The sequence below is a fragment of the Miniopterus schreibersii genome, assembly GCF_964146895.1.
Source record: "Miniopterus schreibersii genome assembly, chromosome: X".
NCBI lineage: Eukaryota > Metazoa > Chordata > Mammalia > Chiroptera > Miniopteridae > Miniopterus > Miniopterus schreibersii.
The window spans coordinates 71,706,156-71,722,373 of NC_138104.1; the positions used below are offsets into that span (position 1 = coordinate 71,706,156).

At 40.2% G+C, this 16,218-nt stretch overlaps 1 protein-coding gene across 6 annotated transcripts in view; it reads left to right on the forward strand.

The window, feature by feature from the left end:
• FAM120C (family with sequence similarity 120 member C) overlaps positions 1–16,218 on the forward strand; it is a 92,019-nt gene that overhangs the window by 66,681 nt on the left and 9,120 nt on the right. For 4 of the 6 annotated variants that reach the window (XM_081125238.1, XM_081125237.1, XM_081125236.1 and 1 more), the window contains exons 11-14: positions 10,281–10,395; positions 12,785–12,994; positions 14,118–14,319; positions 15,934–16,072. In XM_081125238.1, the coding sequence (XP_080981364.1) occupies positions 10,281–10,395; positions 12,785–12,994; positions 14,118–14,319; positions 15,934–16,072 (666 nt within the window). Of the gene's footprint in view, positions 1–10,280; positions 10,396–12,625; positions 12,677–12,784; positions 12,995–14,117; positions 14,320–15,933; positions 16,073–16,218 lie in introns of those variants that run through there. The other 2 variants (XM_081125239.1, XM_081125241.1) reach the window with 2 other exon arrangements.

Consider the following 16,218-nt stretch of genomic DNA (forward strand, 5'->3'; position numbering starts at 1 on the left):
TAAAAGAAAGTACAGTCAAACCTCGTTTCTTGGACGTCTTCCATCTTGAACAATTAATTCGCTTCTCGACCAAGTTGTTCACAAGGAAAAAAAATATCTGACAGCCCTTTCATGCTGAAAAAAGCGGGAAACCCTTTCAGCATGACAGAAAGCATCTCTCAGGCAACAAAGGAGAGAATGCTTTTGTTGCTAAGGGTGTGAAAGAAGCAGTGATCACAGGCAATTGAAGAGGTAGAAAAACTGTTGTTGATTTGGATAAATGAAGAGCAGTTAGCCAGTGACAGCCATTTCGGAGGCAGTTATAAATGAACTAGTAAAGATGCTGCATGCTGACCTGAAAGACACCCGGGAACGAGTGCTGAAAGTGATTCATTTAAGGCTAGTAGGGGGTGGTTTGATAAATTTAAGAGAATGTTTATTTATAGATTAAACAGTACATTAGACATGGACTTTATGTAAGAAAGGTTAAAACAGGAAATCATTTGTGGGTCTGGAACGGATTAATTCAATTTACATTATTTCTAATGGGGAAAAATGATTCGGTTTTTTAACAAATCGCTTCTCGAACAGCCTTGCGGAATGAATTAAGTTTAAGAACCGAGGTTCCACTGTAAAGTAATGCTTGGAGAAGTTGTGACTAAAACTTAAGTTGGTGAAGCACTTGGACAGTTGTTCTAGAGAAACGAAGAGTCTACTAGGAAAGGTAGAAATATTTTGAGGAAGGCAGAATCTTTACACATATAATAGTCACCATGAGGAGGGAAGGATAATAAGGAATTCTGTCAGGCTCTAGGGGGCAGCCCTGCTGAATGTGGAGAGGCATGCACCAAGGCCCTATCTTTTCTAGCAAGGTTCATTCAGATCTCAACAATTTTCCAGAAAAAGAACTTGAAATTTGACAAGATCGCTCCTCCAGATTCATAGGTGGAGTTGAGGAGTCTCTTTTGAGAATCAATTGTATTACAAAGCAGCAGGTTCTCCCTGGCCAGTGTGACTCAGTGGGTTGAGCATCGTCCCGTGCACCAAAAGGTCACCGGTTCGATTCCGGGTCAGGGCATATGCCCAGGTTGGGGGCTTGATCCCCAGTTGGGGTGTGTGCGGGAGGCAGATTTATTGGCTCAAGATGTTTCTGCACAACCTTTGACTAATCACTGGCTGACTAATAAGCTGTGCTGATCCAATAGAGACTCCAAGGAAGCAAGGCTTATAAATGGAAAGAGAATTCAAGATAAAAATAAAAATCTGAGCAGGGACATCAGTGACCACACACTTGAAGGATTAACAGACTCTCTGAAATTGGTTCAAAAAAAAATAAAATAGGTTTAGACATGTCACTAAACAAACAAAAAAGTGTCAGTACCATCAATACTTGGGGAAGGAGACAAAAGTCCAGAGTTGCTACGATATATTATCAAAACTGTTCAGTGTCCAATAAAAACCTACAAGACTTTCAGGGAAATGATAATGTGTGGTCATACATAGAACAAAAAGCAGTCAATAGAAACTCTCTCAGAGGTGGTATAGATGTAGGTCATAGTAAATAAAGACTTTTAATCAGCTACTATAAGTATATTCAAAGAACTAAAGGAAATCATACTTAAGAATTTAAAGTATGATAACAATGACCCATCAAATAGAGAATAGCAATAAAGAGAGGAATTACAAAAAGAAACCCAGTAGATATTCTGGAGTTAAAAAGTACAGTAATTGAAATGAAAAATTAACTTGAGGGGCTTAACAGCAGATTAACAATAGTCAAAAGGTGGAAGTAACCCATTTCCATAGATGGATTAATTGATTTTTTAAAAAGGTGGTATAGCCCGGCCGGGCGTGGCTCAGCGGTTGAGCATCGACCTAGGATCCAGGCGATCGGGCTTCAATTCCCGCTCAGGGCACATGCCCGGGTTGCGGGCTCAATCCCCAGTCAGGGTCATGCAGGAGGCAGCCGACCAATGACGCTCTCATCATTGATGTTTCTATCTCTCTCTCCTCCTCTCCTCTCCTCTCTCTGAAATCAATGAAGATTTTTTTTTTTTAAAAGGTGGTATAGCCCAAGCCAGTTTTGCCCAGTGGTTAGAGCATCGGCCCACAGACTGAAGGGTCCTGGATTTGATTCTGGCCAAGGCGACATACCTCAGTTGCAGGCTTGATTCCCCCATCCCCAATCAATGTGTCTCTCACATCGATGTTTCTCTCTCCCTCTCTCTCCCTCTCTCTCCTCCTCCCTCACTCTCTCTCAAATAAATAAAAACTTTTTTTTTCTTTAAAAGGAAGGCTCTGGGCATGATTCAGCCCTTGCATTGACCTAAGATCCAGGAGATCGTGGTTCAAATCCCGGTCAGGGGCGTGCAGGAGGCAGCTGATCAATGACTTTCTCATCATTGATGTTTCTATCTCTCCCTCTCCCTCTCCTTTCCTCTCTCTGAAATCAATAAAGATATATTTAAAAGATAAAAACAAAAATAAATAAAAAAGAAGGAAGGAACTTCTGACATGCTACAACATGGCTAAACCTTGAAGACATATTAAGTGAAATAAACCAGTCAAATACTGTATGATTCCACTTATGTGAAGTGCCTAGAGTAATCAAATTCAGAGATAGAAAGTAAAATGGTGGCTTCCACAGGCTGGGCGGAGGAGGAAATGGAGAGTTAGTGTTTAATAGGTATGAGTTTCAAGTTGGGACAAAGAAAAAGTTCTGGAGATGGGTGGTGATGATAGTGTACCATGTGAATGTACTTAATTCCACTGAAGCATACACTTAAAAATTATTAAAGTGGTAAATATTATGTACATTTTACCACAAGTGGGGGTGGGGTGGAAAGAAAGACAAGAGGTAGGACATCCAGAAGAACAGAAAACCGTCTCCCCAGCAAATTACAATTTAACAGGTGAAAATTATTTTTTTAATCCTTTAACCCTCAGGCATATATAGCCAAGAAGACAGGACTCCTTCTCTCAGCTCCCATTCTTGGGTTATGGTTTCATCCTAGGAGAGGGTTATTGCCATTTCTCGTTAACCCCAGCCCTACGTCCAGTAGGCATGGTAAAGGGAATCACCCACCCAGCTTCTACTCAGGGGTAATACAGGGGTATCATTGCAAGAATACCTGGGGTCCCAATCATCCCCACCCCAGCTGATGTATACGAAAGAGTTTCCACACTGGGAAGATCAAGCCAAAAAGACCAGGGGCCTTCCAGTTTCCCCCTATTTTTCTTTTTCTTTTTAAATATATCTTTATTGATTTCAGAGAGAGGAAGGGAGAGGGAAAGAGATAGAAACATCAATGATGAGTGAGTTGTCATTGACCGGCTGCCTCCTGCACGCCCCTGACTGGGGATTGAGCCCAAAACCCGGGCATGTGCCCTGACCGGGAATCAAACTGCGATCTCCTGGATCCTAGGTCGACGCTCAACTGCTGAGCCACGCCTGGCCAGGTGGTTTCCCCCTATTTCTAACGTGTGCTTGTAGAGCAGGGGTGTCAGTTATCACTCTGGGAGAAGGAGGCCACATTCTGGTCCAGTGACCAGGAGTTCTTCTTAAGGGGAAAAGCAGGCCACAAGAATGAAGAGTTCCATGTGTCTGCCTGAAGGAACTGTCTTTATTCGGAACCGAGGATGGGAAATTCCATGGCTAAGAGCATGTCAAAAACAACAGGGACCTTGATGGTAAGCGATTAAGATATATAAGCAGCATGATACAAGCAAAACGGCAGAGCATCCAGAAGCTTCATAGAGAGAACATGGGAAAGAAACAGCCAAGAGCCCTCTGGGCTAACAGTTAACTTGGGAGGGGGGGTGAGGAAGGATGTGTGCATGCACTAGAGGGCACCCACTCAGGAGCAACCAGAACAGGACTTGGGGCAGACTTCAGAGTATTCCCAAAACCACACAAAGACTCATCAACACAGGGCAGAAACAGGGTACAAGGGACTGAGACACCACCGTTGACCAAACATTGACTGAAAAATAAGCTTTACTGACCCAGAAGCAACTCCCAGGAATCCAGGCTTCAAGCTAAAATCAAACTCATCACTACCAGTCATTTCTCCTCAAATTTATATGTAGGTTTAATGCAATTCTTATAGGCTTAATGCAAGTTTTTTTGTGGACACAGACAAACTTACTCTAAAATTTTTATAGAAATGCCCATCCAATATCTAAACCAATCTTGAAAAAGAAAAGTGAAGGAAACACTCTACCCAATGTTGAGGCTTAATATGTAGCTAAAGTAATCAAGACAGTGGGGATATTTGCTAAGGGATAAATACATAGGTCAGTGGAACAAAATTTAAAACTCAGAAATAGAACCACACAAATATGCTCAACTGATTTTTGACAAAGGTGCAGAAACAATTCAGTGGAGAAAGGATAGCCTTTTCAACAAATGGCACTGGAGCAATTGGACATTCATGGACTAAAAAAAAAGAACCTTGACCTAATGATCACTCATACAAAAATTAACTCAAAATTGATCAGACTTAAATATAAACATAAAATTATACAACTTACAGAAAATCTTCAGGACCTCAGGGCTAGGCAAAGAGTTCTTAGACTTGTTACCAAAAGCATGATCCATAAAGGAAAAGCTGATCAATTTGACCTCATCACGTCTAAAAATTTTGCCTGTTGAAAACCCGTGTAAAACAGATGAAAAGACAACCTACAAACTGGAAGAAAATGTTTGAAAGCAACATATCTAATAAAGGACTAGTATCTAGAATATATAAAGAGCTCTCAAAACTCAACAGTAAAAAACAAACACCAAACTAATTAGAAAATGGGTAAAAGACATGAACAGACATTTCACTGAAGAGAATATACAATGGCAAATAAACACATAAAAAGATGTTCAAATTATGCTAAGGAAAGAAGCCAGACACACAAGACCACATGATATTATTCCATTTATACAAAAAATCCAGAAAGGCAAATCTATAGAAAGAAAAAGTAGGTTAGTGGTTGCCTGGGGTTGAAAATGAGGTGATTGCACATGGGCATGAGAAATCTTTTGGGGCAATGGAAATATTCTACAACTTAATTGTGGTGGTAGTGGTACAAATCTATAAATTTACTAAATATTATTAAATTGTACACTTACAATGGATGAATTTTGTGTTATATAAATTACACCTTGAAGGTTTTTAAGGTAAGTTTCTGTATATGTATAATTATTGCAAAATAAAAAGTTTATTTTAAAAATTGAGTAGTGTTAAAGAAAAAAAATAAAGAGGCACTCTCCCCCTCAGAAGAGAAGATTTAAAAAGATCAGCCCACCCTGTGTGGCTCAGTGGTTGAGCATAGTCCCATGCACCAAGAGGTCGCTAGTTCAGTTCCCAATCAGGGCACATGCCCAGGCTTCGGGCTCAATCCCAATAGGGGGGCTGTAAGAGGCAGCCGATAGATGTTTCTTTCATTGATGTTTCTCTCTATCTCTCTATACCTCTCCCTTCTCTCTCTATAATCAATAAAAATAATGTTAAAAAGAAGATCAATAACTGAATGCATCTGTATGCCACAGTACATAAAATTAAAAGACATACGATAAACTAGAAAAATATTTGCAAGTTAGGACAGAAAGTATGTCAGTATTCAAAGGCTTTTTAAATACTAGCACCCAAAAACAAAAGGGGATAAATGACACTCTCTTTAGATTTGTTTGCAAGAAACAAGCCACTCCAGCTATCTTATTGTAAATATATAACAGGTAGTCTCGTAGTCATCCAAGGACAAGAAATAAAAATGCTGCACACAGGGAACAGTGCTAGAAAAGCAGGAACAGAGACTGCATACTCTTTCATGGGTCTGTGTAGCTCTTCTTTCTGCTAGTGTTTCGTCAGACACTGAATTTCTTTTTTTTTTTAATATATCTTTATTGATTTCAGAGAGAGGAAGGGAGAGGGAGAGAGTGCGATAGAAACATCAGTGATGAGAGAGTCATTGATCGGCTGCCTCCTGCACCCCCCGATTGGGGATCGAGCCCTCAACCCAGGCTTACGCCCCGACTGGGAATCGAACCGCGGTCCCCTGGATCCTAGGTCGATGCTCACCTGCTGAGCCATGTGGCTGGGCAGACACTGAATTTCTTAGCTCAAATTCTCAAGACTCTGGCACACGGTGGATTGATTTAACTTGGGTCAACTGTCCACACTGTGTCCAAATAGCTATCACTATTATAAAGATAAGGCTTTAGATTATCTGAGAGGGGGGTGTAGACAGAACAAGCAAATTAACTGATACATCTATGATAGAGACCAGTCAGAAGTAAATAAGTGTTTGGAAGAAATATGCAATGTTACCATTAGAAATCAGACAAACAGAAATTTAAATAACAAGGGATTTTTTTTGCCCATTAAGTCATCAAAGAGTAATGGTAACCCATGCTGACATCACTGCTGGGAGATAGGACAGACTGGTCTGGAAAACAATTTTGCAGTATGTGTTGAGGACCTTTAGAATAGATATAACCCTTGACATAATAATTCCACTTCTAGGAATCTATCCTAAGGAAGTGAACAATCAGATATACTGATAAGATGTGTGGATGTGATCTTTGTAGTATTATTTATAGTACAAGAAATAGTATAAATTGTATAAGTTTCCAATATTACAGGAGTCTTTAAATTGATACACTTACATGAACATGCAGTTATTAAAAATCATGTTTTTAAAAAGTATTTAATGAATGAAAAGTTCTCATAGCATAATGTTGAGTGAAAAAAGCAAGATACAATATTTTATACATACTTAGTGTGGAAAAGAGAAAAAATTGAGATTTGAGATGCTAGGAAGAAAGAAACCGAAATCATAACAGTCTTAATGGTAGTTGTATCTGAATGGTAAGAGTACAATTATTTTTTTCTTTTTCTTTTTCTTTATACATTTTTTTACATTTTCTGGATGAGAATGAACTTGAACTTTTGTAATAAGAATAAAATTGTAAATGTTATTTAAAATTAAAGAAGTAGTGTAAAAGGGGACACTACCAAATATTGGTACTGACATGAGAGATAAACAGAATAAATAGGGTAGAAACAGATGGTTGTACATGTGAGATTTTAATATGTGATATATGGGGGTTTCACCAAATAGTAAAGGAAGGGTTGTATTATAATTGGCTTAGTTGTGAATGGTAACCAGGAGTGCTGCTGTACCAGACACTATGCTAAGTGCTTTTACATGCATTTTCTCCTTTACTTATTACAACCTTTTGAGATACAGGCAGTATTATTCCCATTGTGGAGATGAGTGAACTGAAGCCCCTTAGAGGTTAAGGCATTTGCCTAGAGTCACATAGAAAATAAGTGGAACCCTGATTAGAACCAAGTATGTCAGACTCCAAGTCTGTATTCTTTGCTACCACATTCAGTGTAAATAAAGTTCCTGCTGAGGTGTCTAGAATGCAAGAGGCATTTAGTAAATGTTATTCTTATGAGTAACTTACAGTTTGCATATATCATAATATAATACATAATGCTTGTATATAGTATGTATAATAATGTAAATACTAGTAGTACTAATACAGATGCCATCTTGTCATTGAGATTGAGGAACTTCCTTGGAAAATTAGCAATGCTATAGTTTTTCCAAAGAAAATCCCCAGTGGAATCATATAATTTAAAAAATAGCACATCATGTGCATCACTAAATATTGGTTAATATTCATTTCCTGCTCTCTCATTTGTGAAACTCTCACTCCTCTGACTCCTTGGACCCTACACATTTTGTCTCATAATTCATTCAAGGCTGGTTGAAGAGCAGTACTGGCCAAAAGATGGAGCTAGCATTTCCTTTTGAATATCCTGACATTGACTCATTTGTTCAGCAAACATTTATTGAGCACACATTCTGCCATGCACCATACTAAGGTTAGAGTGACATGAAAAATTACAAATTAATATTAAAGCATAAAACCAAACTAAACAAAAAACTCAATCCCTAGGAAATGAAATGTTCCCTTCTCTGATTCTCCCAGGTAAATTAGTCATTCTCTCCTTGGAGCACCGAGAACAATCTGTTCAGCTTATAAAATCACATCCTTCCCATTGTATTAGTCATTCCCTGAGCCTGCCTGTCTCCCACACTCAACTACTTTGGAGCTCCTTTAGGTGAGCTTTTCTTTCATAGTGGTCAGGGTATGATTGGTACAATTCTGCTTTGGAGGATTTTTGTTGAGGTTTTTTTTGTTTTTGTGGGGTTTTGTGGTGTGACCTGATTGATGCATTCAGTCATTCCCCAAATAAATATTTACTGATACTTACTCTATGCTATGTGATATGCTAGCTAGTTCATAATAAATCAGAATAATAAAAGACAGTAGATAAGGGCAAACCAACAAGGTCTTAGAACTGGGAATGCACATGGACACTTGAAAAGAATGTTTTCTTTGTACAAAATCGGTAAAACATTTGAACCTTACTCGTATTTTTCAAATCTGTGACTTTAAATGTAATTTAGGTATATTTTACATGTCCTAACTTGATGGTAGAATACTAAAGTCTCCTACTGTAATTTCATTTCTGTTCATTTTCTTCTATTTTTACTTCACATTTTGCCAACAAAATAAGATGGCAAAATTAAAAATAAAAGAATGAGCAAAGGTAAATCAAGGAACTACAAATCAAAAGAAAGAAACAATATTAATAGATAATGTAGTCCTCAAGGCCGAAAATGCATTAAGGAGGACAGAAGAGAATATTTTCTATTGATAGAGAATATAAGCTATGAATTATGCACTATATAATATAGCATCAAAAAGTATAAAATAGATTATAATTAAGAATAAATTTTTCAAGTGGAGGACATGCAGGTAGGAAGAGGATAATTGTTGTGGGCAAAGGGAAGTTTGTGTGGCTCAGGCAGATTCCTCCTGGAAAGCCCACTGATTTAGAATTGATTTCCTAAGGAAGCAACAAGGTTTGTTGGCATTTTCTGTAATTGCAGAACCATCCTGGATGGTTGGGGCTTGGAGAAGGTAATGATGGTGGGACTACCTGCTCTGTTGTGATCATTCCAGGTGAGGAACAGCAGGTTAAAGATTGGAAGCTGGGCTGTCTGGCTGCAGAGCTCAGGCTTTTCCCAGGGCACTGTACTGCCTTCTGCTAGTAGTAACTGGGCAGAGTCGTCAGGAACGCATCTCATGTGCCACTCAGAAAAGACCAGCTGTTGCTTTAAATGCCAAGTTTCTGAAGTCTTACAAAGGCCCAATAATTATGAACATGTCTTGTGGGCCTTCAGGGAGCTAAGAACTAGGCTTCGTACTGATATATTTGTATTTTTCATCTCTCTCTTCCTCTTTTTGCGTTCTCGATGCTTAGAACAGTAAGGCATATTCAATTCATGGAATTAAGTTCAAATACTTATTCATTTAATTGGTGGATCCATCATCCAGCCATCTGCCCAAGCCAAAATTCTAGGAATCTTGGACTCTTTTCTTTTCCACTTCCCATAAAATCCACTACCAAAGCCTGTAGATTTATCTCCTTAATAGTTCTTTGTCCCCTGGCCTTCTCCATCCCCTCAGCCAATGCCTTTGTTCAGGCCTCTTTGGCTGTAGATTACTAGTGTGCTAGTGTCCCAATGGATATCCATGCCTCTTGTCCCTTACTCCCTGAGCCAGTCAATATTATTCCCCTGCTGACAATCCTTAAGCATCTTGCTGTATTTTCAGGGTAAAGGTCTAAATTCCTTAATGCTGTTTCTGAGGCCCTTCATGATTTGTTCTTTCAAAGCTTGCTTCCTGTCACTGCAAACCCGCTGAGGTCGAGCATTATCGAACCTGGTATATCATGTTGAACTCTACAACTCTATGCCTTCACTCATACTGTTTCCTCCACCTAGAACATTCTTTCCCCAGCCTTTTATCTCACTAATTTCTCCATGCCCTTTGAAACTCAGCCTCTGCTGAGTTTTTGTCAGGTGGCCCTTCCTCACTCTTCCACACGTAGCCCTCTTCTGTCTTGGTACTTAACACACTCTCCTGTCATTGTTGGTGTACATGCCTGTCTCCTCTACTCTCTAGACTGCAAATAACCAAAGGCGGAGATTCTTTTACTTTTTTCATTGGAATCACCAAAACTTAGCTAGGATCTGGCTCATGACCAGTGTCTTAGCTTCAATGAGCTTTTTTCAAAGAACTTTTCCCCAACACCATTTATCCTCTCTATGCCCCCTCCCACCTCCGCCTCCATCCCATCACCACCATCACCACACGGTTGTCCATGTCCATGAGTTCTCTCTTAAAGGAGCCTTTATGACTTAATAATGCTTTTCTTTTCTAGGTACATGGTTCAGTGGCCTGGTGGCCGAATCTTGCATCGCCATGAGCTAGACACCTTCCTTGCACAGGCAGTATCTGCCCAGCTTTATGAACCAGATCAACTTCAAGAACTCAAGGTGATTTCATCCAGCCTCATTTAAATTCTTTCTTGTATGAGCTCATAGCTTTACTTTAGGCCTTTTTTTTTTTTTTTTCCCCCTGGAGCTGGTGAGAAGAGTAAGTTCTGCAGGTAAGTGTCTGATTTACTTTAGCCAAATATTATGTCTATTAATAAAATGAAGAGGTGCTTGTAATACTGGTCCCGTACCGATGGGCGAGAATGGGCAGAAAAGGTGGATATAGTGCAAGACAAATAAGTTGCGGCCCATCGACCATGATAAAGCTTCTGAGTCTTCCAGATACACTTCAGAGGCTTGCCCTGGGGTCCCCTTTTTGTCTCTGAGTAAACGTTCACCCCCCCCTCCCTTGAGATATAATTGACATATAGCACTGTATAAGTTTAGGTTGTACGCGCAATGGTACACACACATATCGTGCACTGATTACGACAGTAATACAAGAATAAACTGCGTACTCACAACTGTAAACCTTCTTTTGCCCACCCCTGCATTTTTTCCCTTGTGATGAGAACTCTTAGGATTTACTCTCTTTTTTTATGTTTCCATTGATTTCATAAAATCCCAGAGAGAGGAAGGGAAAGGGATAGATAGGAACTCCATGATGAGAGAGAGTCATTGGTCAGCTGCCTCCTGCATGCCCTGTACTGGGGATCGAGCCCACAACCCGGGCGTGTGCCCTGACCTCCTGGTTCATGGGTCGATGCTCAACCACTGAGCCACGCCGGCTGGGTAGGATTTACTCTCTTAACAACTTTGCTATATACCATACAGCAGTGTTAGCTGTAGTCATCCTGTTATACATTACATCACTAGTCGTTATTTAGCTTATAACTGGAAATTTGTGCCTTTGACCACTTTTACCCAATTCCCCCACTTCTGATAATCTCAAATCTGATCTTTTTTTCCTGTGACTTGGTTGGAATTTTGCTGGGTTTTGTTTTAAGTTCCATATATAAATGAGATGATACAGTATTTGTCCCTCTCTGTCTGACTTATTTCACATGGCATAGTACCCTCAAGGTCCATCCATGTTGTCGCAAATAGCAGGATTTCCTTCTTTCTCGAGGCTGAATAATATTCCATTGTGTACATAGCACATCTTCCTTATCCATTCATCCACTGATGGACCCCTCTTTTTTAATAATACTTACTGGGTGTTAAAGAGAAGTCTAGAAAAGCATAAGAAAGAAAATAAATCCACCCTATAACGCAAGGTAGTAGAACATAATAGGTTAGAGGGGCAGGCTCTGAAGCCTGGCTTCTTAGCTGTGTGACCTTTGGGCAGGTTGTTTAGCTTTAGTTTCCTTACTTGTAGGGTTATGAGGATATTATGTAAAATAATAGATACGAAACACTTAGAATGGTGCCTCAGATGCTCAATAAATTTTAGCTATTAACGCAGGACACCCCTCTCCCAACTTCCAGTAGCCATGAACCTTCGAGGACCCAGGATAAACTAGAAGAAGATCAAGTCCAACAAGACTTGCAAAATCATAATGTAAGTGAGGTCAACTAAGGGAAAGATGAAACAGTCTAAGACAGACAATGCATGGTTCCGTTTTACTGTAAATGTAATATTGCTTGGTCCTATAGCAGTTACCAACTCCAGACCACACCTAGGAGGTCCTGCAAGTATGTCCCCTTTTCTGTTAAATCCATCTAGCACACCAACTTGAGGTAACCACTGTGAAAATTTTCATGATTTCTTCCAGTCTTTTGTCATGCATTTTTTACATAGTGGAGATATTGTTTATGTAATTATATTGTTTTTTACTTAATATAGCATATGTTTTCTGTCTTAAAAATTTTAATAAATATTTTATCATATAGATATTTAATTATTATGTTGGACATTTGGTTTCCAGTTTTCCCTATTATATTTATTACAGTTAACATTTTTATGCATAGAGCTTTATTCACATCCCTACTTGCTTAGAATAGATTCCTAAAAGTAGAATTTCTGAGTCAACAAATGGGAACATTTTCAGTTCTTGGTACATATTGCTTAATTGCAATATACATTCCACATCAGCTTTTTATGAGCATGCCCACTTATTTCACTGCATCCTCATCAGCATTGAGTGTTCTTTTGGTCTTTAGTTTTTTTAATTTTCTCTAATTTCACAAGTGAAAGAACCTGGTATCGCAAGTTGATTCTTTTTAAAGTTTCAAAGCTGATGTCTTTTTTTGGTTGTTGTTGTAATGAGTGTCTTTCAAACCGTCTCAGGAAAAGACGTGGATAGAAGCTACTTGTGCAGTCAGATGTCTGTATTGAAAGGTAACATGTTCAAATTTAACTGGAATAATCAGCATAACAGGAATAAGAGTAAATGTAACCAATAACATTAATTTCCTAATAGTCGTTTTTCCTTTGTGGTGGTTTCAGATTGAGAAATTGGATGCCCGAGGGATCCAGCTTGCTGCCCTCTTCATGAGTGGGGTCGACACAGCTCTGTTTGCTAATGATGCCTGTGGCCAGCCAGTCCCCTGGGAGCACTGCTGCCCCTGGATTTACTTCGATGGCAAGCTGTTCCAGAGCAAACTAATTAAAGCAGGCCGTGAGCGAGTCTCCCTGGTTGAGCTCTGTGATGGCCAGGTACCAGCAGTTCGGGCAGCTGCTAAGAGCCATCTCTGATCTGTTGTGGGGATGAATGGGCAGGGAGGGGAGCAGAGCAGAGACTTTGGTGGGTGGGGGAAGCAAAAGTGGGAGAATGTGTCTGACCTTGACCTAACTTGGTCAATGATAGTCCCAAAGGCCCAGAGTTTGATGTGCATGTTATAAAATCATGTGCTGGGAGGCTTTTTTCTTATGAGCTTCATGTTTTCATATTTTCTTACTCAGAGTATGTCTTTCCTCCAATTCTTAGAATTTCATCTCCCTTATTTACAAAAACTGTAACTCACTTTTGCAAGTGATGATATTTTTTTGTAAAGGAACTATGCTTAGAAATAGAAGAGGATAGTGAAGCAGATAACAGTAGAAGCGGGGGATTTTTTTGCAATTAAACTTTGGGAAAGAAGGGAGAAGCAAGAGGAAGGAACCCTTACTTACTCCTTTATCCATTTGGGGGGCTTGAGCTGGAGGACTAGGGCAGGAGTCAGCAAAGTACCCAAATTTGGAGTTTTTATTTTCATAAAGTTTCATTGGAGCATAGTCACATTCATTTGTTTACGGCAAAGGAGACTAGTTGTAACAGAAAGCATATGGCCCATGAAGCCTAAGATACTCTCTGGCCCTTTCAGAGCAAGTTCATAGACCTCTGGACTAGAGGCACAGACTTATCCTGGACAGGTCAGGGTCTCCGATCCTGGGTATGGAGGAGAAGGTTGAGAGTCTTTGTATATGTCAGGACTTTGTTCTCTTTTACCTAGTTCTATTACCTCCCGCTTAAAAAACGACCTACCCTATTGCTTGCCATGTAATAGACCATGTAAATGCTTATTGTTATATTTGTCTTTCTTGACCTAGTCAATGTGCCTCTGAAGTCCACAGTCAGAACTAGTGTGATGGCAGTGCGGTGTCATATGAAAAGTGGGGGCTTTGGTGCCAGACAGGTTTTCCTGAGTGTGTCACCTTGGCCATTTAACTCTAGGCCTTGATTACCTTAATGGGAATGGACTTGTGAGACTGTACCTAGAGTTCCCAGTAAATACTGTACCTGAAACGTAGAAGTTCAATGAATGGCAGCTGCTATTATTATTCTGTTCCTCGTTCGAAGGCTGAGCTGGCAACCAAAGTGGAAAAAATGAGGCAGAGTATCCTTGAAGGAGTCAACATGAACCATCCACCGCCTTCTGCTCTACTTCCGTCACCTACTTTTGTGCCTCCCATGGTGCCCCCTCTCTATCCTGTTTCATTTTATCCCCGAGCCATGGGCTCACTGCCACCTCTCCCTCAAGGAAGGAGCCGGGGGTTTGCAGGTCAGTACCTAAGAAAGAGGTATTTGTCGTCCTCAGTCTCTTTCATAATAATCCAGTAATTATTGCCAGTTGCAGAATTGGCGGTGCCACATATATTATCTCATTTATCATCCATGCTGTGTTGTGGTAGTTTGAAGAGGAGCTTATTCAGATAGAGGGCTATAGCCTGGGGAAGAAAGTCCACTGACTTCCCAGACCACTCTCCATAGAGGTGGTTGATCCCTAAGAACTTGATTCACCAACCAAACTTCTGAAGTAACTGCTGCACAAATCAGGAGCCACTTAATTACTTTTGAGAACTATAATACATGTGAATGGGATCTTCATGGTTGCTGGTTTGGTTTCCCAGTCCGCATTAGGCAGATGTACAGTGAAGCTGGCAGGTAGAGCAGTGAGAAGTAAGAGTAAATGACCAGTGTCAGCAGATGACTATAGCATGATGTACCCATTCCACTCTGGGGGGACATCTGATACATTTCCAGAAGTACAGAGAATAGTAAGTTACTGACCATGCCCTCCAGGGCTTGCAGTTTAGTGGGGGAAACACACCCACACCCACAAACATGTATAAATTATGAAATTATGGTAACACCTGAGCTGCAGCTTAATGATGAATAGACTGTCATGCTTAGGTGGCTCAGATCCTGATCCCAATCATGCAAACAACCTGTCCCCTGGTCAAATCTAATATTTTGTCATCCTTTGAAGGTGACACTATGGCTCTCCACTCTCTTTGCTTGTTGATTTTATTGTGTCACAGAAGACAGAATTAAGGCCAGGTTCTCAGGAGTTCCGAGCCATCGCCCCAGGTCCCAGTGATGCTTAGTCTTCAGTTACGAGTGGTTCATGAGGCCACAAGATCCCCCAAAATGCAGGCCTTTCTTGCCCTCTTAGGACTAGCTAGCACCCTAGTCCCTTAGAGTCCTACTCTTATATAAATGAAGGGCTCTTTACTAATGACTTGCTAAAAGAGTAAAGGGTTATTAGCATTTGGGTTTTCTCTGTAAACGAAAATTTAAGGTTTACTAGAACTCTGTATTCTATGAAGGATTCCTTTTGTGCCAAATTACAAAGTTCTGTGCCTATGAGCTCCCACACACAGAATTGGAATTTCCCGTTTTAAGGAGATATGCTATCTTGTCTTGAATTCATTCTGGTTTTCAATTGTTGCTATTCTTTTTTTCTTTTTTTTTTAGTGATAAATTACTGTTAGTTTAGTTTCATTATTTTCAGCTTTATTTGGTTGCTTGGCTAGTCCTCCAGGGTATAGTGATACATATTTAAATCAAAAGTAGTTTTGGCCTATAATTTTCCAATAATTAGATTATAAGACATTCATTCATTCCCTCAACAAATATTGAATGTCTACTATGTGCCAGGCTCTGTAGTTGAAAACTGAATCATCCACAACCCACTTGCTAAAGTGGATGTGTACAGATCTTCAACCCCTTGTCCCTAAGTTTGCTTCCACCATGACCCTTTGTTGTTATCACAGAGTCTTTATCATAGAGAAATGGGAGTAAGGCGAGTAGGTGGCCTGTAGGATCTTTTGCTCCACCTCCTATCCTGCCTTGCACTTACTGCTCATCACTGCCATTCCTCTTCTCTCTCTAGGTCTCCATCCAATCCCACCCCAAGGAGGAAAACTGGAGATTGCTGGCATGGTTGTGGGCCAGTGGGCTGGCAGCAGACCCTCCAGGGGCCGAGGCTCCTTTGGCATGCAGGTGGTTTCTGTCGGTGGGCCAGGAAAGGGGTATGTATTCTAATTGGATGGTATGAGCTAGTGCCAATCAAGGGACCCTTGAGGATATGCCCAGCTATAGAATCCTTCTATTACGGCAAAAGGCATTAACTAACTTTCCATTTTTAAAGCCAGTTTTCAGTTCAGGAACCACATAC